General features: G+C 40.2%; 2 protein-coding genes across 3 annotated transcripts; both read left to right on the top strand.

The window, feature by feature from the left end:
• The first annotated feature begins 1,941 nt into the window (after positions 1–1,941).
• On the top strand, positions 1,942–14,681 carry n4bp2 (NEDD4 binding protein 2). Of its 2 annotated transcripts, none has more exons than XM_039613771.1 (16): positions 1,942–2,341; positions 3,293–4,277; positions 5,431–5,555; positions 5,717–5,805; positions 6,031–6,107; positions 6,227–6,367; positions 6,655–9,332; positions 9,792–9,877; positions 10,210–10,255; positions 10,415–10,638; positions 10,741–10,865; positions 10,986–11,112; positions 12,281–12,454; positions 12,581–12,749; positions 13,476–13,599; positions 13,690–14,681. In XM_039613771.1, exons 1-16 carry the CDS (start codon positions 2,101–2,103, stop codon positions 13,733–13,735), a joined length of 5,457 nt encoding a protein of 1,818 aa, XP_039469705.1. In that variant the 5' UTR covers positions 1,942–2,100; the 3' UTR covers positions 13,736–14,681. The 2 variants fall into 2 exon arrangements, with proteins under 2 accessions (XP_039469705.1, XP_031584006.1); XM_031728146.2 differs by having other exon boundaries at positions 12,278–12,454.
• Positions 14,682–17,011: 2,330 nt separating this feature from the next.
• rhoh (ras homolog family member H) lies at positions 17,012–21,363 on the top strand. The gene is made up of 2 exons (XM_031728145.2): positions 17,012–17,286; positions 18,530–21,363. The coding sequence occupies exon 2, from the start codon at positions 18,976–18,978 to the stop codon at positions 19,561–19,563; it is 588 nt and encodes a 195-aa protein (XP_031584005.1). The 5' UTR covers positions 17,012–17,286; positions 18,530–18,975; the 3' UTR covers positions 19,564–21,363.
• The last annotated feature ends 491 nt before the right edge of the window (positions 21,364–21,854 follow it).

The following is a 21,854-nucleotide window of genomic DNA, read 5'->3' as shown; positions in this document are numbered from 1 at the left end:
AGGGTTAACTCTTACGTATGCTGAGACATATGCTCAAACTACCATCAATTTCCTTTTTTTAAGCCTGAAATTTGTTGACTTTTCCTAAAGTGACACAAAATATTTTAGACAGTTGTGCAGGTACTATACTTTTTTATACAGGGAGGTTGTGCTGGGTAAAATGTGACCCATATTTATTCAGATGGATTTTAGATCCACCAGTGTGGGTTAAATCGATTAAAAATTATGTTTTTTGGACATCTTGAAACTGTACATGCCACATCTGTGTGTATGTTTTGTTTTCTTTTGTTTTGTTTTTTGGTGGGGGGGCAGGCAGTGGTAGTTACAGATGTTCAAGATGGACCTTGACCTATCTGTGTCTTTGAAGGATCATAAAGGAATCTCCTAACAAAATAATACTAAAACTGGTACATATATGATTATTAATTCCAGACATGTGATCTGAATTAGGGTGACATGGTGATGGAGTGGTTAACACCGCAGAGAAATAAAGTTTCTGGTTCAAATTGTGGCTGGGATCTTTCTGTGTGGAGTTTGCATGTTTGACCCATTGCAGAATACCTGGATTGACGTTGCTCCAAGTCATCCAGTGCGCTCCCACACATAATCTGATGTCACCATCAGGTTAGTGTATAGAATAAAATATTACAGGACCATAAAGGTCAAATGTGATTTGTATTTTTAAAAAATGGAAAAGCGCTATACAAATGTGAATATTTTTGCATTTGTACCTGCAAATACAACCACCTACAATGTAAAAAAAAAAAAAAAAAAAAGTATAATGTAACAATAAAAAAGAATCAATTTATTGCAAGCTTGCTAAGAATAAAACACAAATCAAGAGCAGGGTTGGATGGGAATTATGAAGGCACCGAAGCTGATTTCTCAGTGAGTGTGGGAAATGTGCAAATCAGTTAATACACACAAGCATTTTCTTACAGCTGCTTTTAATGCACAGAATGCATTTGTGTTCTCAGGGTTAATTAATATTGAATTAATACTGATGAATAAATAATTATGAGGATATTTTTGATTATCTATAAGTGAGGAGAGTGTTTAATGGTTATAATGCGTATATGCTATTATAATAAATCCCAACAGTTACTGAATCCATCCTTGCCATTTTAACTTTCAGTATAACATAATCAGTTCATTATGGCTATTATGTTTTCATGTCTTTGGTAAAACAGGTTCTGTCAACAATTATATCTGCTACCTTTAAAAAGTAAACATAATTAGGTAAAAATGATTTATGCACCCTTCAAGATAAATATCCCAAAGTGCTCCAAAATTAAAAAATCAAAATGCCAAAACATTGAAACAAACAGTGACTCAAAAGCAAGTTGAAAAAGATGAGTTTTTAGCTGGTTTCTGAAAGAGATCAAAAAGCCCACAGATCTCAGGCTCAAAGGGAAGGTTCCAGAGTCTGGGGTTGGGTGGGGGGCGCTGATTAATAATAACTATAAACACATAGTGACTGAAAAGAGGTTACTTTGGGCATGCCCGATCTAACAGTTTAAGGAGGCAATAGTAATTTTCAGTCTTTGCTACTTTTGCTCAGCTTGTCTAAAACAGATAAAAACGGGGAAAATTTAGTTTTTATTTGATTTACTTGTTTATTTGATTTTTATTTTGGGGGCATATTCTCAAAGTTTGACTTGATAATTTGAAATCGCAAGGTATTTTCTCAGATGTTTAAGTTAATAAATATAAATTATGTAATTATATCTAATTTGCAATTAACTCGAATTTTCGTATGATTACCCGAAACTCTGACGTATGGATATATATATTTTTTCAATGGCGGAAACAAGCTTCCACAGCAGGGTGTGACATTTTTCTGAAAGGCCATGGAAATCTGTGGGCGTTTCAAGTAGGCGTACTGAGAAACAGCCTATTATTTTGAAGTTACCCTTTTGACTTCCGGTGGGTTGCTTCCGGTGCACTTGTGTTGTCGTTCGTACTGCTATAGATAGCATTACAGAGTTTTTGCACTTTGGAGCTACAACATGTTTTCAGCTTTGACCCGTCCTCCTGTAGGTCATAGGCTACTTGGCTAGCTCTGTTAGCTGCCAATGAGAGCAGCTGGTGACCAACGGAATGCCTCGGAGAAAGAAAAACGGCCAGAGTCCGGGCAGGCTCCCCGACGGCGGTCCAAATGAGCGGGGAAACCTCGGTCAGAGCACGGGTTACCCACTACAGCAGGGACACGGCGGTGGTATGTCCAGCAACTTTCCACCCAATACCGTCAACGATGAGATCGTCAGAAGCATGCAGGAGATGTTCTCACATCTGGACCCCGAAGTTATTTACATCGTGCTCTCCGAGTGTGACTTCAAAGGTAACGTGACAGACGCGCCGTGTTACTTTTGGGAAAGGTATTTGTTGTAACTTGACTAACCAGTTAGCTGTGTACAGTGTAGCCTCTTAGTCATGCATTTCTGACAGTACTGAGGCGTTTTACTACGCTTTGTAGGCAGATCAGGACCGACATATAACAATACAAAGGCACAAAGACTACCATCAGTCATTTTGTAATTTCCATTTTGTTTTTTTTGGATAAAGGCGCACCTTAAATAGTCCAGGAGCAGAGGTGCTATGGTGGATTGCTCTCCAGTAAAACCTGAAGTCCCACAACAAGATGATGCACGAAAATATCAGACCACATATGCTGTCTGTGTTATTTTGTTAGCATATTTATAGTCTCAGAAACACTTAAAATTCTGTTCGCGTGTAATGACGATTTATGTACTCACATTAACTTGCAGCGCATATTTATTCCTCATACATGCACAGATATAACAGGAGCTATACAATAAAATATAATAAAATAATAAAAAGCGTCTGCTGGGATAGGCATGGATCCAACTTAAAGATGGCAGCTGTGCAGCAAGTAATTTATCCAACATCCGTGACTCTGTGTGTAACGGCTTCACCTGTCTAAGGTCTAAAATCCAAAACAAATCCAGATTTGTTTCTGACAAGTCTCCTTATGAACCTCTGACATCCTGGTCTGCTTATGCTCTTCTGACAACCTGAGCATGTAAAGTCACTGAAGAGCAAACATATGGAGCTTATTCATAGCTACCAAGTAACAAATCATCAGTTTTTCATGCTGTGGCTGATCCATAGATTTTACTCTACAGTGAGTAAATAAATCAGTGGTTTTACTTTGCTCTGTATAAGCTGTTTAATGTGTTAAAATGGCACTCAGATATTGAGTGCCATTTTAACACATTTAAGATGTGCATGAAACCGTTCTGCTTATCTTATCTGTCTTTTTGTGTCATAGTTGAACATGCAATGGACTCCCTCTTGGAACTTTCTGTGGCTGCTGAAGACACAGTCGCTGCCCCACCCTCTGTTTCTGGCTTTGAGCGCACTGCTGCAGCCTTGCTTGCCCCACAGCACTTTTCTGAACCCTCACAGAAGCCTTCCTCTCCTCCCTCCTCAAACCCGCTGACAGAAGAGCTTGACCTGCTGGTTGATCAAGAGTTAGAGACACTAGCTGCGCAACAGGATGTTGGTAAGGAGCACCACAGCAGCAAATATTTATCTTCTGGTGCATCGCTTTCTTCTTCTTTCCCTCCACCACCACTTCCTCAGCAAGCTCTCCCTGAGTTGCTTCAGTCCAGCCTGAACCATGGATCTCGAGAGCCCTCTGCTGAGCGGCTTGGCCCTGAAGGACGTTTCATAGAGCATAAATCTGGAGCTTCTTCTCCGCTCGACCAGCTCAGCACATGGGAACAAAAGAGCACAGAAGGGCAGCAACCTGTAGTGGATTTCACACACCTGACAACAGAAACATCTGCAAACACCCCAAAACCTGCCTTGGACCTGGCAGCTTCAGGGCGTCCCTCTGCTTTCCAGGTGTATAAAAAGCAAGACCTGACACACACTCTTTCAGAGAACGCTGGGGTCATGCACTCCGACAGAGGAGCGAGATCCAAGATGAACACAGTGAATCCGGAGCAGCTCGACCACTTATCAAAACACTGGAACCTGGAGGCACCAGTGTTTTCTCCTCGTATGCATGGAAACCAGATGCCGGCCTTTATTACTCCCGTGGCTCAAACACCTTCATATTTGTCTGTCCCCTATCTGATTCATGGCCCTCTCTCTCAAGCACCTCTCAAACCTTCTGCTACTATTCCAAAGTCTTGGGCCCAGCCTGCGCCCCCACAGCTTCCTGCCCGCAACAGCAGGCTTCGTTTGGAAGGGAAGGTGCTTGTGCTCCTGCGGGGTGCTCCGGGGTCTGGCAAATCCACCTTGGCAAGGTAGGAATGTTTTGATGGCCTAAAAAGTAATAGGAGGTTTTTCTGCAAACCTATTTTTTAAATCAGCCAATAAGGTGCTCAGTTTAGATTTCTTGGCTAGGTAAGATTTGAGCTTTTAGCAACAAACTTTGGCCTTTCTATTTTTACAACATATATATGTGCAAAACTTAGATTCTCCTGCCTTGTGTGTCTTCCTTTTTCTTTTTATATTTTACTACAAAGTGCTACAAATAATACTTCAACAGTGAAATTTAAATATCTTAAAAAAATACCAGAAAAGATAAAATATTTGTTGTTAAATTACTGACATATTATTTAAATATAGCACTGTACAAAAGTCTTGAGCCACCACTCATTTCCATTTTGCTTTGAAAATGGAAATGGGTGCAGGAATTTATTCAAACATGCAAACTGAAATGCAGTTTTTGAGCCAAAAACAGAGTTTGTTCTGTTCTCGGGAACTTGAAATGTACTATTTTTTATGACCACTTTTATTCTCCAAGACACCCTGGTGTCTTAGGCAAGCTTTCTTGTAATTTTGTTACTTCAGAATTAGTTCTCCAGGCTTCTTGAAGGCTAGGTTCAGGCCGCTGGTAACACAGGGCCTAATGATACAATTTAAAATAGCTTCTTTGCTAAAGCATCTGTTATTTATAAACACAACACCCATTTTAATGGTCGAATGATTCATAGGTCAGAGTTTTTAGTAGCAAAAAACATTCCTCTAAAAATGGTTCGGTATAAGGATGAGTGAAAAAGCAACTGATTTGAAAGACCTTCAGAATGTCTGGAGAACTGTTGCTCAAGCACTGTAGGAAATATTGGAAATCTTCTTTCACAACTTTAGCCTGTTTCCATTAGTTGAATAGTATGTTGCAACCTTGTGTTGGATGTTTTAAAGACAGGGAAGAGACTCTGTTCCAGAGTGACAACCAACACGATAAAATGTTCACATGATCTAAATGTAAAAAAAGATTACGGGTCATTGGAGAGATGATTCACCAGTAGTTTACAACAAAGCCGGTATTATGTTGAAACAGCAGAGACACAATCTAAGCAACACTTCAGCAACCCCTGCTCCGGAGGAGTCGATGATTTCTGCTACAGTAATCAGCAGCTGTGTTGCATTTAAACTTCGTGTGTGTCTTTGCAGAGCCTTGCTACAGAACAACCCAGGCGGAGTTGTACTAAGCACCGACGACTATTTCAATCACAATGGAGAATATAATTTTGACCCCACTGTCCTGGGGGAAGCCCATGAGTGGAACCATAAACGAGGTAAACAACACACACACACAGTGATAGCAAGTGAAACACTCTCTGTGATCCTTTTTTAATTTTTTAAATCTCTGTTATTGATTGCTTTATGCTTTTTCAGCTTCTGTTGTACTATTGGAAGAATTGCACTGTGGCTTATCTCCCTTATTCTTGTCCCACAGCTAAGGAGGCTTTTGAGAAGGGGAATAATCCCATCATCATTGATAATACCAACATGCAGGGCTGGGAGATGAAACCATATGTTGCACAGGTCAGTCATCTTATCAGTAAACTTAAGAGACAACACTGCAAATGTGCAAAGGCTTTTAAGACCGTATTTCTCCTTACTATATGTGTTTTCAGACATGCAGTCCAGTTTAGTCCAGAGGCAAACTGAACATTTAGGGTGTAGTTATTATAATAAGTGGCTGGATATTGAAGTATGCATAAACTGGTTATGAACTACACAAAAAGATTTTCCCTTAATCTTTCCTAGGCGCTAAAACATGACTATAAGGTACTGTTCAAAGAGCCAGACACCCGGTGGAAACATAAGCCCAAAGAACTGGTGAGGTGAGCGTAACAGAGGAATTACAGCAGCCTATGGTTTCAGTGTAGAAAATGATTTTTTTGAAAATGTTGCTTGAAAAAATTTCATCCCTTCAGTTTTGCTTTTTTGGTGGTCTGTGCAGGCGTACTACACATAACGTACACGTGGAAACAATCCGCCGCATGCTTGAAGGATATGAGCGCTTCGTCACAGTCCAGTCCATCATGGGTTCACAGATGCCTGAACGGAAACAACAGGTTCTTCTGCAAAACAGAATCTCACAGTGAGTTTCACTCAAAATTACCGTCCCATATGCCTGAGAAATTATGTTATATGTGTATATTTGAGCTTGTATGTGAGTTTTAGAGAAAATCCTGAATAAATTTAAACTTGTGCACTCAGTTCTTGATTTTAAAAGTCTTTAAAGATGCATGCTGTACAATCATTCCTCTCTGGGAAAAGACTGATTCAAAGAAATAATTAAAAGGCCAAAATTACCAGACTTTCATGCCCATGATAAATGTATGTAAACGTCTGACCGTGCCTGTGTATCTTTTTTGTTTCCTTCAGGCTCGCATCTTGTGAAGCACCTTGTCCTGACCTTGTAGGTCAGCCCAGATTAGCTGAAGGATGTCAGACATCCAGCTCTCAGCTCTTTTCCTCTCTCCCAGATGTGTCGTCTGTTGGTTTTTCTGGAGATGTGGGAATGCCCAGAGAAGGCAGCCCCAAATCCACTGAGTCTCTCAACTTACACCTTGGAGAAAAACCTACAGACAGCCCGGAAACTTCTGATGAAAATGATGATATGAATTTGGGGGAATTAGACTCTGAGCTAGATGCTCAGTTAGAGCGAAATCACCCAGTATTAGAGCAGAGAATGCCAGACTGTATAGTAGAATCGGTGATGAATGAAGATCAGTGTGGGGATGAAATTCCTGTGGCTTTCGCTGAGTCTATTGGACAGAGAGTGAGGAGAGAAAGACCAAGCAGGAGGATGGAGCCTGCAGATCTGGTGAAAGACACTAACCAAGTAGACAGCATGACAAAGGTGAAAGAAATGATAAGAGAGGAGAAAGTAAAAAGATTCGAGGTGGTGAGGTACGAAGAAGAGAAGGTCACGCCTAAAACATTGAACTTTGTGGGAGACTGGCCATGTGAAGGGCCTCTTATGCAGCGGGAGGCAAGAAAAAGAGAAAGATATAACGAGGTACATGGAAGGGAAGATGAAGACGCATGTCAAGAAGCCAGTGTTTATGAAAAAGCAATAAGAGCACAGCCAGCACAGCCAGGCCCGGATTTAACTGAGGTTCAGAAGCTTCTTGATCTGATCCAGACTGGCGTAGCCACAGTTTCAACCAGCTCTTCCCACTCTCCCTTCCTTTCTCTGAGTTCTGGAGAAGGTTCCGAGAGAGAGGACGAGGCAGATGGAAGCTCTGAGGAATCCCACAGCAGCAGATCTAACAGTAAAGAGAGAAAACGAAACAAGAACACAATTAATGTCAGCAGAGGTGATTTACCAGACTGCGTGTTAGACTGGAAGGCTGCTGACTCTTGTATTGGCCAGGAATCAAGAATTGATGACTCAGATGGATTTAAAATCGAGACTGAAGGACCTAAGGATGAGGAAAGGAATACTACGGAGCCAGAGACTGCAGACCTAAATTCAGCCAACAAAGAAAATCCAACTTCAGCTCTTGCCACGGATTTGTTAGACAGCTCCAAAACTTTAGAGTCAAATGTATGTAACAGTGATACAGGAAGCCACAGTACTGAAGATGAGGCCACTCCTCATGTGGATATGAGTAAATGCACTGAGAATGACCGAGAGACTGCCGCAGAGGCTGATTGTACATATATGAGTGAAACTTGTCAGAGTCCTGTGTGTGAAGGCTCTGTGGAAACAGAAAGCAGCCCCTCCATCGGAGGTGGTCAGGAGGGAAAACTGCGTCAGGGTCGTAGGTCAGGGAAGCAGTGCAAACTCGCACTCACCTTCACTCAAAACTGCCCCCTGTCCGTAGATTGTCCCAACACCACAGCTCAAAACTCAGACTGTTGCCATAGTGGCTCAGCTGGTGAAACCAAGTTTAATGCAAACACTAGTCTTGATCTTAAACCAAACTTGGATTTGTCTAAATCTGAGGCATCCCTGCAGCCACCTACCCCTCCTACTCTGGCAGATACTGGCTGCTTCACACAGACAGAACCTCAAGACTTTGCCCTTCTTTGGCGTCTCAATCGTCAAACCAACCCCGATGATTCAGCCGACTCTGTGGCCACCGGTGACATCAGAGTCCTGTACGGCGACTCTTCTCGTTTTGTGCCAGAGCTCTCCTCTGCCGTGTCTGCAGCAGATGCAGTTCACCCATCTGGCCACAGAGAGGTACCGTACCGTGTGGTGCATGAGAAAGGCACACAGTTGGAGGAAAAAGAGCTCGGGTTGACACAAAACCGTCTCGAGAGCCTGCGTGTTCTCAGTCGTCATTTTAGGCTCGTTAGCTTTGACACTTTAGAAGACCTTTATGACAAGTGCAGTCAGGACATAGAGTGGACCACCAACCTGCTGCTGGACTCTGGAGAAAGGTTCTTTAGAGATGAAGATGGTGAAGAGGAGGATGGTGGAGCTCACATCCACGACACATCTGATCTGTGTGCTGCTTCCTGTCAGGCTGTAGAAAGCAGTTCGTGTCCTAATATGTTGGATGAGGATCATCCTGAAGATTGGCCAAAGGAAAAGCCAGCGGTGCTTGAGGTGGAGACCCAGCAATCAACCAGTGTGACAGTCAGTGAATCAGAAGAGAGCCAAAATAATATAGATGTGTCCGATTCTGGAGGAGCAGCTGTTCTGGTCACAAACCATCCTGATGCAATCCCAGATTCAGAAAAAGCTCCCGAAACAGATCTCAGTGTTCCTGAATCAGTAAAGGAAAGAGAGAGAAGTGACAGCGCTGAACCCAAAGTAATATCAGAGTCTGACCAGGAAAGAGGAGCTTGGGGTGGGAGCTCAGATAATGCAATAATTGAAAAGTCAGGGGCTGAGATTGAGGACGAGATTGCCAACATGGAAGAGATGAACCGACTGCTGTGGGCTGAGCTCGAGGAGCTGGAGAGAGAGGAGAGAGAGGAAAAGCAGAGGAGAGAGGAGACACGAGGCCGACATCACCTGGATATTCAGAGTGTGGAGCTGAAACTACCCACTGAGCTGGCACTGCAGTTAACTGAACTGTTTGGCCCTGTGGGAGTAGACCCAGGTAACTAACACACAGGTTTTCAGCCAAGAAATGTCAAACTTAAGGCCTTATTGTGATTGGTCATGGATGAAGCCAGGGTGAAGAGGGGCGTTATATCATTACTCTTACAGATGCAGTAAAAGCACGCAGTTTAGAGACGGTCTCTTAAATTGCACTGATGCTGTTTCATTCAGCTGTAGACACCAAAAAGGAGTAAAGTAACTGTAAAAGAATCACTTAAAACACTTTTGCAGCTCCAAACTGGTGTTCTGTTAATCTGGGTGTGATGTCACGTTTCTTTTTTTTACAAAAGTGTTGCCGTCGCTCTCTGGTTCTGCGATTTGAGTGTTTCGTACTCTGTTAACTGATCCGACTGATGCCTTTGGTTATTGTTAAACTGATGATTTCAGAAGTCTTTTTATTCTTCTCTGCTACTCAGAACTCACATGATTGTATCTGTCCTGCTTGATTTTTATTCAGGTTCATGCTCTGCAGATGACTATGCAGTGCAGATGGACTTGAACCTTGCTAAGCTGCTCCACCAGAAGTGGAAGGAAACCATCCAGGTGAGATTAAACTACTGTTTCACCTGCATTAGGTCTAATACAGAGATGTCAACAGCCCGCTTTGATCTTAAGTGGGCCAGACAAGTGAAACTCCACTTTCTGTCAGTGTAAAGATGTTTAACTACATATTTAATCCTCGAGATATGGGAATATAAGATAAAGAAGTGCAATTTCAAAAGCCTTTTTCAGTTTTTCAATTTGATAAATGTGTAAAATTACAGAAAAAGTTCTGGTAGCTCAGTGATTGATTTTAAATTTTCTTTCCTACTCTGTTGTAATTTATTGTGCGTGAATCTCAGTTGCTGCATTCATGTATAATTTATGTTTTTCAGGAAAGTCAAAGACAAGCTGCTCTTTCGTTTCACCTGCTTCAGGAAAGTAAGTTTAATACACACCAAAATACTCTTAAATGACATTCAGGAATAATCTGTTCAGCATATGAGTAATACTCTGTTGAATACAGTACACAGGCATGACAGTGCATATGCAGTGACATAAAGCACATGCACAGACTTAACAGTTTTTCTGGATTGTTAGGTTCGGTTCACTGGGGTGATTCACAGGCGGGAAAAACTGGGTCGCGAGACCAGACGCAGTCAGCAAACTTCTTGATCAACACGGATGAGCACACGTCAATGGGCAGCCACCCAGAGGCTTGCGGTCCGATGCCAATCATGGATCACTGGAATGCGTCCCGTCCGCTTGTCTCTCTTAGAGAGATTATGGAAGAAGAACAGGCTTTGCAGAACAACTTAGAGAAGGTAACATGCACCCCTACTGCACCTGCAGATGTTTTAGATTTTATTTAATGATCTTGTTCTGCTTTGATATCCTTATCTTAAAGTCCAACGCTCTTTTTTTAGACCAGAAAAAGTCGTGCAGACCTTGACCAACGTAACGGAGCCACGCTTTTGAAAGAGAAGCAGCTGTATGCCCTCTTCCCCACCATTGACAGGCATTTTCTGCAGGACATTTTCCGGGACCACAAGTGAGAAAACAACTGTAACACTGAACTTTAACATTGTTTTGAGAAACTTTTTATAGTTCTCTACACATTTGTTGTTGTACTGATTTTAGTGGCTAATGTGTTTTTGTTTGTTTTGTTTAGTTACAGCCTCACGGAGGCAGAATTGTTTCTTCGCTCTCTGCTGAACGAGGAGCCTGTGAAGACTGTAGTTGCTCCAGAAGCTCCTCGCTCTGACCACCACAGACCAGCCAGCAAGGAGAGGGAAAAGGTATTCACAACACAGGCAGAGAATGAAAACAACAGAGAACTGAACACATATACAGCCATATATATATATATTACATCTGTTTCACAGGTGGAAAAACATGAACTGTTGAATTACTGTCTCGATCTTTTTTGCTTGTATTTTCCATATTTGGATGTCGGAGAAATCCCTTTCTGTTTCATTGCAACAGCTCTACAATGATCATTTTACAATACAGACAAGTTGAATTGTGAGATTCAACTTGTAGAAGTACTGTGCAAAAGTCTTGAGCCACCAGTCATTTCTTTGCCTCGTAGCAGCCAGACTTTTTTTTTTTTTTTTAATTTATTTAAAGTGCTCTTGAACAGTAGCTCTCCAGGCTTTCTGAAGGCCTTTCCAGGGGTTTCTTTTAACATTGGCTACCTTTTCTCTTATTCTCAGTCCAGTCCTTGTACATGATCATTTTCAAAGGAATGCTTTTTCAGTTTAAGCCACTGAAGACTGTACTATGAATCATTGAAGCATAAAGAAGAATTAAAAAAGGATAAACCATAACACATAAGGCAACTTGGCAAAGAATCCATTTTTAATTTTGCACATTATTACTAGCAGAACACGTAATTTGTTCTCATATCTTTAGTAAAATTTACAAAAAATGCCAAAGATAACAGTTCGATTGGCATAAAAGTATTCTTTTTTTACCAGCTGGAAACTTATATTTTGGAATGGTGTGCATTTTATCCCTAAAAATAAATAAATAAATAAATAAATAAATAATAATTAAAAAAATGGAAGAAACTGCACAAGTAGAGAAAAAAGAACAGGTGTTGGCTTTAAAAACTATCTACATCAGATTGAACAGTATTCAACAGTCATGTCCTTAAAAAATAGGAAAGAAATACCCAGCAAAGACCTGACATAGGTCTGGAGGTGTAAAGGTGGTCATACACATACTGACTTTCTTTTGACTTATAAACTAGATTTCCATCTATGTTTGCATGTGTTCCAATAAATTGCTGCACCTGTTTTCCATTTTCTCAGAAAAATAGAAAGAAGTAATGTATAGAATATGTTTACCTACAGTACAACATCATATCTGAGCAAATGCAGAGAGCTGACAGTAAGCCACCTTTAATTTTCCACACCCTTAAAAGTGTGTCTTGGTCACTCTGCTCTTTTAATTTGTCAGAAGCAGAGGGCCGTAGAATCAGCCATACCCAATTATCAGGATACAGAAGATCCAGATTATGAAGACTTCAGGGCCGAGGCCAGACTGCAGAGGAGCCGACAGCTCGAGAGCTTTGCTAAGGCTGCAGAGGCCTACAAGCAGGGACGCAAAGAAGTGGCCTCATTTTACGCACAGCAGGTGAGTGACTGAGCACAACACGAAGCACAACATTTTATTATTACTGTTGCTGAATATTTAGCAACTAATTAAATACATATATTTGTGCCTTTTTAGTTCAATTTGTCTTTCTTTCTGCTTTTTCAGGGGCACCTCCATGGCCAGCGTATGCGTGAGGCAAATCACCGTGCAGCAGTTCAGATTTTTGAGAGGGTCAACTCATCGCTGCTGCCCAGCAATATCCTGGACCTCCATGGGTTACACGTCAATGAGGCCCTGGAACATCTGGCTCAGGTCTTACTGGACAAAACCAAAGGTGCTTAAACTATTATCTGTTCAGTAAACGGTAGCTTGTTACAGATGCCCTTTTCACAAATGCCTTAATGTTAATCTGTGGCAACTGAACGCGTCACTCATGTCAGAATAACACCATGTGGGGACATTTAGGTGAAACCCCCCCCCACACACACTGTCCTCATTATTGGACGGAGTAACATTGCAACAGAGCCCAAGTCTGAATGAAATGTCATCAGAAAAGTGTAAAAGCTGCAGCAGTACAAGGAGAAACACGTTAGCGAGCTCTACAGTCTCTGTAATACGTACATACATTATCACAGCCCCCGTCTCATGTCTGCCTTTCTCTCAGTCACCAGGTGCCAAAGATCACACAAGTGTGGTGGCTGCCATGTGTAAACCCCACCCCCCCAGCAAAGTTACATATTCCATGTCTGAAAATCGCTTTTACTTTAAAAAAGACTTGACACCTGTACTACAGTTTACTTGGTTTGTAACAAAGAAAAGAAAAAGTTGAGATGTTCTGAACTGAATGTGTAAAAGTGATTGGATATTGCTTCGAGTCCAGGCGCTAACCAGGGACAGGGCCGGTGGTGTACATCATTACCCAGCAGGACACTGACCACGCAGCTTGTTAGAAAGCGCAGTTACTCCATGCCCCCTTCAGAGTTTGCGTTCGTTATTGCTGCTGTAAACTGTAATCTTTCTGCTTGTGTTTCTTCTTCTTCTTTGGCCTCTTTCGGTGTAGAGTGTGAGCAGGGTCTGTGCCGACCTCAGCTCTCTGTCATCACAGGAAGAGGGAACCGCAGCCAGGGGGGCGTGGCACGCATCCGTCCCGCTGTTATAGACTACCTCACTAACAAACACTACAGGTATGCACACACGCACGCACACTCAAGACATGTTGCATGCTTTACATGTTCATCTTCACCCACCTTTTCTCGTATCTCTGCATCTCTCAGGTTCACTGAGCCAAAGCCGGGTCTTGTGTTGGTCTCTTTGAAGTGAAAGAATCCGTTTATTGTGTTCAGACTGAAGCTGCTATGGAGGACAACACTCTCTTTATCTCTCACCTTCCACTTCTACGACGCCACAATACAACTGTTACCGTTTATTTAGTATGATTCTCCGCCACCATCAGTCTTACTTGTCTCAGCTTTTTTTTTTTTTTTTGATCTATACTCACTCGCTCTCCCTTTCGAGTTTTCTCCCGTGTTTATGGTGTGAAACGTGCATATTTTATATTTAATTGTTTTATAGTGTGTATTTTTAAGAAATCTTTTTAAAGATTACAAATCTCCATTTCAATTAAGTTGTTAATTGTTTAAACATGTAAGTGTTTTATAACGCTTTATTTCAAACCTGATGGCATGCTGTCTGCTTGGAGGTTTCTCACCAGGATTTTAAGTAATATGACAAAAATATTTACACAGTTTAATAATTTGATGCTATTTTTTTCATGAAGCCCAGTGCTCAGAAGGAAAGAGAGTGTGTGGTGTCATTGAGCAGTTTGAAGAACGTTCACTGTGATTTCTGCAGAAATCGCCCTTTTTTGCCTCAGCAGCTGCTTCTGCAACCCAATGCTCTTCATTTACTCTTGCGCAAGTCCAAGCAACAATGTTTTGCTGCTAATATATTGACACTCAGGTGATGAACTCTAAGTTTGATGATTGTTTCCAGTGCTTTTCCTTGTAGTTTTTAAAAAAAAACACATTGTGCCATATTTTGCACCAGCTGTATTGTAATGGTTAGAATTCTAGTTTTGTAGTTTTAAAATAGCTTCTCTATAATATTTTTCAGATAATGTGTAACAACAGTGTTGACGGCTTTTACCGAATGTACATATTGTTGAGACCACATAAATTATAAAGAACATTGTATTTTTGTATTTGGTTGTTTATGTGTTTTTTAAAGAAGATACGGTATTGTGAAATAAAACTTACAGTTTAATATTTCTGTGCTTTTGTGTGGGTGATTTACATTTACTGTTTTTGAATAAGTTACAAATATAAAAGATCTCTAATATGTAAAATATATTTTACAGTTACAGTCATCAGGCTAGTTGAGCACCTGGAGTTTGTTATTACAGAGTGAACCTGCTATAAATAAATGCAGTATGTGGTGTGGTATTATCTTGCTTAAATAAACTTACGCACTATGCTTTTTTCCTTCACAGTACTTCTATATTGTTTAGCAACAGTGCTGTTTTCACACATGTGCAAACTGCTCATGCTATCCTGTATGTGCGCTTTTGATCGGTGCACAGATAACATGCCAGGTGGTCCTGCTCCTCTTCAGTCTGTGTGCATGATTTTCAAAGACGAGTTCAAATTCTGATTTTTTTTTTCCCTTTGTTTTTTTTTTAGTTGTTTTTATGGTAATTTTAAAAGTTTTGTTTGTAGACAGAAATATCTGAGTCCTTGCAGTAATTTGAACTAAAAAAAAAAAATCTGGCTGAAGATTGTGGCCATTTAGCGCTGTGAGTTTTTAACCTAGTGCCTCGTGTACAAAGATTTCCCCAGATGCTCTGAATGTTTTCATCATATCATGTAGTTAAATTGTGAATTCCTCAAATTCTTGATAAATTTACACTACAAAACATTTTCGTTAAATCATTTCTCTACACACTCTTCAGTCATGAACTTCTCAGCATCTGTTTTTGTTCTCCACACATACTTTATAAAATCAAAGACAAGTTAACTCTATACATTGTGAACGACAGTGCTTTTTATACATTCACTACCTCTTTTCATGAGCAAAAACCTCCTCCCCCGCCTATCCTCTGAACCTCCCCTATCCTAACCCAATCCCAACAAATCACAAGCAATGGGGGTGGGGGTAATTAAGTAATCAACATTACTTAATTACATTACTCATTCCTGATTAAATCATTACTGTCACATCTACATTAGGTCAGTATAAAGAGTAGGATTATCCCTTCTGTGCTCTATGTAACTCTGAATTGAGGGGACCTTGTTAGAGGAACCAGCAGCCTCTCATCAGTGAAAGGTCATGGTGTAACAGGTCATGTTACCAAGCTAATGCCAATTAACCTAATTAGCTGTGGGGTTTATGTTACCTTCTCTTTTTCTTTAGAATATAACACGTTTTTAGTCTTTGTTGCCACTGTTTCTGTTTCTTTTTATGTAATAATGGCAACTAATTTTGAAATGGCATAAAGAAAACAACAAAGACAAGTTTATAGGTTGTCTTTGAACTATTTTCATGTAAATGTATAAAAATGTGTCAAATAATTGGATTCTGTCCATTTACTCATGTCACAACATCTTTTTTTTGGAAACTGGGGTTGCAAGTAAATAAATATCTTTGATTGAGGCTAAGGTATCATGACACAAGTTACTCACTGTGCATTCTTCAGATAGATATGAAAGTAAATCAAAGTTCAAAATACAGTTTCAACGAATTAACCAAAGAATCGCTGACCTTGCTTAAGCTGCCAGAGAGGCCCCTGATGGTGGTTTGTTTTTGTATTGCGCAGCCTCGGAGAGGCGCAGAGGGGTAAAACCATTTTTAAGGTTTTAAAAAAATCACTTCGATCGTCTCCCTTTTGCACAGTCTTGTTCCTACACTGAACTAAGTAAAACACATTCGCACATAACACTTGCTCGCACCCATCTACACGCACTCCTGTCCACACGTTGACGGGTTTGTCTCTGTATATATGCTGCGTAATTTGTCCACATATTGTACATTGTACAAGTATATTGTCAACGCATTGTGTAAAAGTTACCATTAACTCGCAATGTTAACAAAATGTGGAAACAAAAGTAAAAATTTAATACGTTTTTGCACATAAAAAAATAATTCATCTCCTTTGAGCTGTTATATTACTCAAACTCACTCACTTCAGTTTCAACCAGCACTGCCTTTTATTTAATCTTTATAGTTTAAAGCTGTAAATCCCACTTTTTCCCATCAAAAATGGAAAATAAGTCGGACTTTCTGCATATAAGGCGCAATAAGCATATACACCTAAATGCACTTTCTCGTTCATTAGTGACAATTAAAAAAAAACAACAAAAAAAAAAACACAGCTTAGCCCTTTGTTTGCAATAACTGCCCACATCATAGTGCGATCACAGCGGCTAGTTCAGCTGCGTTAACACTGTTATAAAAGCCCTTTATAGCGTGCGCCAGCTGTGCGTAAAGTTGCAAGCAAACAGTACAAATCCACAACAGAAAAAAAGTGATACGCACGGCACAGCTGCTGTGGGGGAGGCGAGCAGTAGACTCAGTCACACCTCCACACTCCAACAAGCGGATGCAATTGACTTGACTTTTCTCGTACTTTCTCACTTCCTTTCGGTGCATACCAGACAATTATTTAGGAAGGTGCCTCAATATCTCGACTCGTTTTTGTCCTAATTAATAGCGTCCGTGGCAGGGGCGTTTAAACAAAAAAGCGGGCCGGCTTCTTATTATTAATAAGAGGGGCCTTTTGGGAGTTTAACGAGTGATTTTTACCAGCTCTGTGAAGTCTACAAAGGCGGCAGCAGCCAGCATCCGCCCGTTAAAGATTGAGAAGACTGACAAGAAAGGTAGGCCGAACCATCTTCTTCTCTCTCGCCTTTATCTTTCTCTTTCTCTTTGTCTTGATACAACATCGTGTATCTGAAGCCTTTATGACCCAGATTTTCTATTCATTTCTGAAATTTAACAATCAATTAATTATGTAAATGATAATCTTTTAGAAATTAAAAAGGTCGTTATTAGTTTTTTTTAAATTATTCTTTTTGTTTTAGTTTTTTGTTTTTAAGCAGTCAAACTTTAAAACTGAACCAATGAGCTCTTTAAAGTGTGTTCCTGAAATCTGAGAAGTGCAAATCGATAAGAACTATGGATGTTTTGTAAAATTTTACATTAAACTATAGCTACACTGTGTGAGGATGAGGATGGTAGGACAGTTCACTAGTTTAACAAATTGGTCACATTTTTTCTCCTATCTTTAGTAAACGGCTTACATCATTTCCTCTGACAACAGACAGAATCAAATAAAACATTATTTTAGTGAGATAATTTAGTGAGAAATGAGCTGTGGAAAAACCACTGATTAAAGCGTCCCATCTGCGTTACGCAGGGCTTTCCATTTTGGATGACTGTGTGACATGGCAGGTGGTTTTGAGGTTGTCACTTGGTATGTCTGCTGCTTGCTTTAATAAAACCGTCAGTTTAAAAGTGAATAATGAAGAGATACCAGTAGATTTTGTTAAACTGGGTCATTAGTTGTCGAGATTCATGTTTGTCACCTTGTTAAACTGAGACATCCTCACCCCTGGTCAGATGTCAGATTGTGGTATAAACTGCAGAATCGAGAAAGGAGACATGCAAGGTGGATCTTTTATGTGAGCTTGAGAGTTCGGAGATTTTATTTGTGAGCACCTGTTAAAGTTTACAGGATAAAGCTGTGAATTCTGGGTCACGCCCAAACACAGCAGTCTTTACTTCCGTGTTTTAATCAGAACTTTGACACAGAATTGAATCTTTATACTTAAAATTATCATAAAAAGCAAAAGTGAGCGTCATCTTCTACATACATGACTCAAGCGGTTGACAGTTTGATTGTTTGAGCTCCTATTTCATATCATCTTCTTTCTGATCCTTTCTCTCGTGCAAACATATTGTTTTAAGAGTATCTTACATGTTAGACTGCACGCTGTAGGCGAAGACTTCGTCAGACGTACAGAGTGACGTGCAAATGAAGCTTCAGCTGAACAAACTGTTCTAGGGGCTCTCCGATACCTCTTGTTTTTAAAATGCTGTGTCTTCATCTCTCTTCCCCAGCAAATCTTGGTCTTCAGTGCCGAGATTAGACCTGCCTAACAAAAAGGAGGATCTTCAAGATGGTTAGAGAGAAGGACCAGAACCTGACCAGCTGCTGCGCACATAATGCGGAAGTGAGGCGAGCTGAGATGGCCTGAAGATCTAAGAGGTTATGCGAAGCGTATATATAAATCTGTCTGTTGGAGAAGAGCTGCCTGTACACACTTCTTGTCAGTGAGAGGAGACACATTGTAAGTCCCTTCAATAAACTGAATGACCACTGCAGTAGAGCATCTATTAATGAAGCTTACTCCAAACAGGGCTACACAAAACTACCGCCTGGATACGGAAGTACAGCACACAGACTGATCAGTGCTTTTGTCTGCCTTGCGGACTTTCCGTCCCTCTAAACCAAAACAAAAAAGTTAGGCCAAGCAACTTAAGGAGGGAAATAATCGGAGGCAGTCATGAATGGCTTTCCGGAAATGTCAATTAAGTGCGTCCTAGTCGGGGACAGCGCAGTCGGAAAGACGGCGCTTCTGGTCCGCTTCACCTCAGAGACTTTCCCTGACACCTATAAGCCCACAGTGTTTGACAACACAGGGGTGGAGGTGTACATGGACGGTATCCAGATCAGCCTGGGGCTGTGGGACACGGCTGGCAATGACAGCTTCAAACAGATCCGACCAAGATCATACCAGCAGGCCGATGTCGTCCTAATCTGCTTCTCTGTGGCTAACCCCCACTCTCTCGCCAGTGTCCAGAACAAGTGGATCAATGAGGTTCGACAACACTTGCCAAGGGTACCGGTGCTGGTTGTGGCAACACAGACAGACTTGAGGGAAATGGGTGGGCACCGGGGCACATGCATCACACCAACAGAGGGTAAACATGTGGCTCAAGATGTTAGGGCTAAAGGCTATTTGGAGTGCTCCTCCTTAAGCAACCGCGGTGTGCAGCAGGTGTTTGAGTACGCTGTGCGGACAGTTGTTAACCAGGCCAAGAAACAGGCCAGAAGGCGCATGTTCAGCATGAACCAGTGTAAGGTCTTTTGACCCATTCACCTTGATTTTGTGAGCTCCTGAGCCTTTTATCAGATGATCCTTTTAAACATATTATTCAAACTCAGTTGGTGTTGTAGGGGTACAAGAACACAAATTAGGATTTCTTTAATAAACTTCTTTTTCACTAACCTCCCCACAAGACCCTCCTAAACTGGATCAGTATTTAAACTGAGATTACACTGACTGAAAACCTAACGGACTCTGATTCATATGTTTGACTTACCCATACATGTCCTCAAGAATAGGCATTTTTGGTGAAGGACTTTTTTTTAATTAAAGCTTTAATTCATCAAGGATAACGTCTATAAAAACCCTAGAGACATTTTATTTAAGGGATGAAGTAAATAATGATATGCTTGTGTTGCTGTTTCTCAGCAGTTATTTAACATACCAAGAAAACGATATTGTATGTGTCAGCTCAAAGAGCCAAATGAGAATATTTTACCATGTTGGGCTGAGCGTACTCGTATATATAGTTAAATCTGATTAGATATTACCAGAAAACAAGTGTTAATTAGTCAACAAACAGTTGACAGTAATGCATACATGTTGCATAATGTTCTCAAGATTATATTTGCATTTTTACATGTGAGGTTTTTTTTTTTTATTAAACAAAAACAGTTTTTATTTTTATTGAAATCACGCAATGTGTATTTAAAAAAAAAAACAAAAAACCTCTACTCAGAAAATATATAAAAAAAAGATGTCCCCACTATTGTGTGTGTGCGTGCGTGTATTTGATTTCTGGAACAACTAAGGTTTTAACACACTGACTACAACTTCCATTTATGTGAACATTCAGTGTGTTTGTACAGTTTTACTCATAGCGGAGGGCTGAACAAATGTGCCAGCCACTGGGAAGTGTATGTTACTTTGAGTGTCAGATATTCAGTCATTTTTGGTGTTTTAGGTGTAATTGCATTGGATTTAAGTTTATTTGCCTGCCATTAGAAGAAGGCAAATAAACTTAAATCTTTGCCTCGCATTATTTGTCATGTAAGGCGAATAATCTTCACTTTGATTACAGCAAATCAACACAAATTTGAATGCAGTGCCACAAAATATGATGGGAACTTTTGTAAACATGTTGTACTTCACTATATACATATAGTGTATATCGTGTGGCCGGTGTTTTATGTTGCTATGTTGTTTTGCATGTTTTGTGTATCCCTAACAAGTGTTATATGAAATATGGAAGCAATTAACCTCTTAAGCCCCAAGCCTAACTGATCTCCTGCCTTTTGCCCCCGTATAAGGGGGCGTTGGGGCTTAAGAGGTGTTTGGATCAGAGTGTATAAAAAACAGTAAGAAGTTTTATATTTTTTCAGCACATTTTGAAAAGAGCTGTTTCAAACTATAAAATGTTTGGTTATTTCTTCAAACTAATGATAATGATGTTAAAAACACTTTGTTTGAGGAAAGCTTTTTCAACCAATCAAAAAGACTTGTATATACTGGCTTTCAGTAGAGTGCTGGATCACAAAAAAAATAAAAATAAAGCCCACCAAGCGGATTTGAAAAAGATCTGAACACCAATGAGCTTCCATATAAGGGCTTGACTTAATGTGTCATGTTCTGCATATAACGCTCGTCTGCAGTCTTTAGACGTCTAAGGACTCAGACCTTTAATACTCAGCCATCTAATGAATGGGATGAGATGTGTGGTTTATATAACTGTAGTAGCTGTCTGATATATACTATTGCAGAGTGATGTGCAGAAAAATGTTAATGTTACTGTTGTATGATTAAATAAATTATGAATAATATGCATATTATAAAAACTTTATTCAAGTCATTAGATTTATTTATTTAGCCTAAAACTTGCTCCTGAGGGTTTTGGCACTCGTATCAGTGTAAGCTGTTATACGCAGAAGCGGTATGATTAGAAATACCTTCTGGTGTTTATGTAAGGCCTTCACACTGTCAAGTGCGAAGGCCAAAAATGTCAGGCTTGTCAAAAAATTTACAAGATTTTGATATTGTATGTATTTTGTGTTGTATGTAAAATCAATTAAAATCAACACACACAGAGAAAACTATTCGTCTACAGCTCCATTTCAAGTCAAAACATAAGATATAGTCTGTAACGGTAACTCTGCAAAAGCAGGCAAAGAGAATAATTTTCAGTATTTTGATATACGAGTTATTGACACTGTGAACATTTAGATTTTAAATGCCGTCAATACATCATCACTTGTCCTAAACATGAGGGGTGAGACACGTACATCAGAGAACGACATGTATGGCTGAAATAATTAGTTTGTATGAAACAATTTTCTTTC

This window comes from Oreochromis aureus, linkage group 6 (assembly GCF_013358895.1).
Source record: "Oreochromis aureus strain Israel breed Guangdong linkage group 6, ZZ_aureus, whole genome shotgun sequence".
NCBI classification, from domain to species: domain Eukaryota; kingdom Metazoa; phylum Chordata; class Actinopteri; order Cichliformes; family Cichlidae; genus Oreochromis; species Oreochromis aureus.
Note: the sequence above shows the minus strand (reverse complement) of the source record. Positions and strands in the feature narration are given on the sequence as shown.

Excerpts from the sequence above, each read along its gene's own strand:
- n4bp2 (XM_031728146.2), top strand. The coding sequence starts at position 2,101 with ATGCCTCGGAGAAAGAAAAACGGCCAGAGTCCGGGCAGGCTCCCCGAC. Across the intron at positions 6,108-6,226 it reads AAGCCCAAAGAACTGGTGAG|GCGTACTACACATAACGTAC; the intron begins GTGAGCGTAACA and ends TGGTCTGTGCAG. Across the intron at positions 10,256-10,414 it reads GTTTCACCTGCTTCAGGAAA|GTTCGGTTCACTGGGGTGAT; the intron begins GTAAGTTTAATA and ends CTGGATTGTTAG.
- rhoh (XM_031728145.2), top strand. The coding sequence starts at position 18,976 with ATGAATGGCTTTCCGGAAATGTCAATTAAGTGCGTCCTAGTCGGGGAC.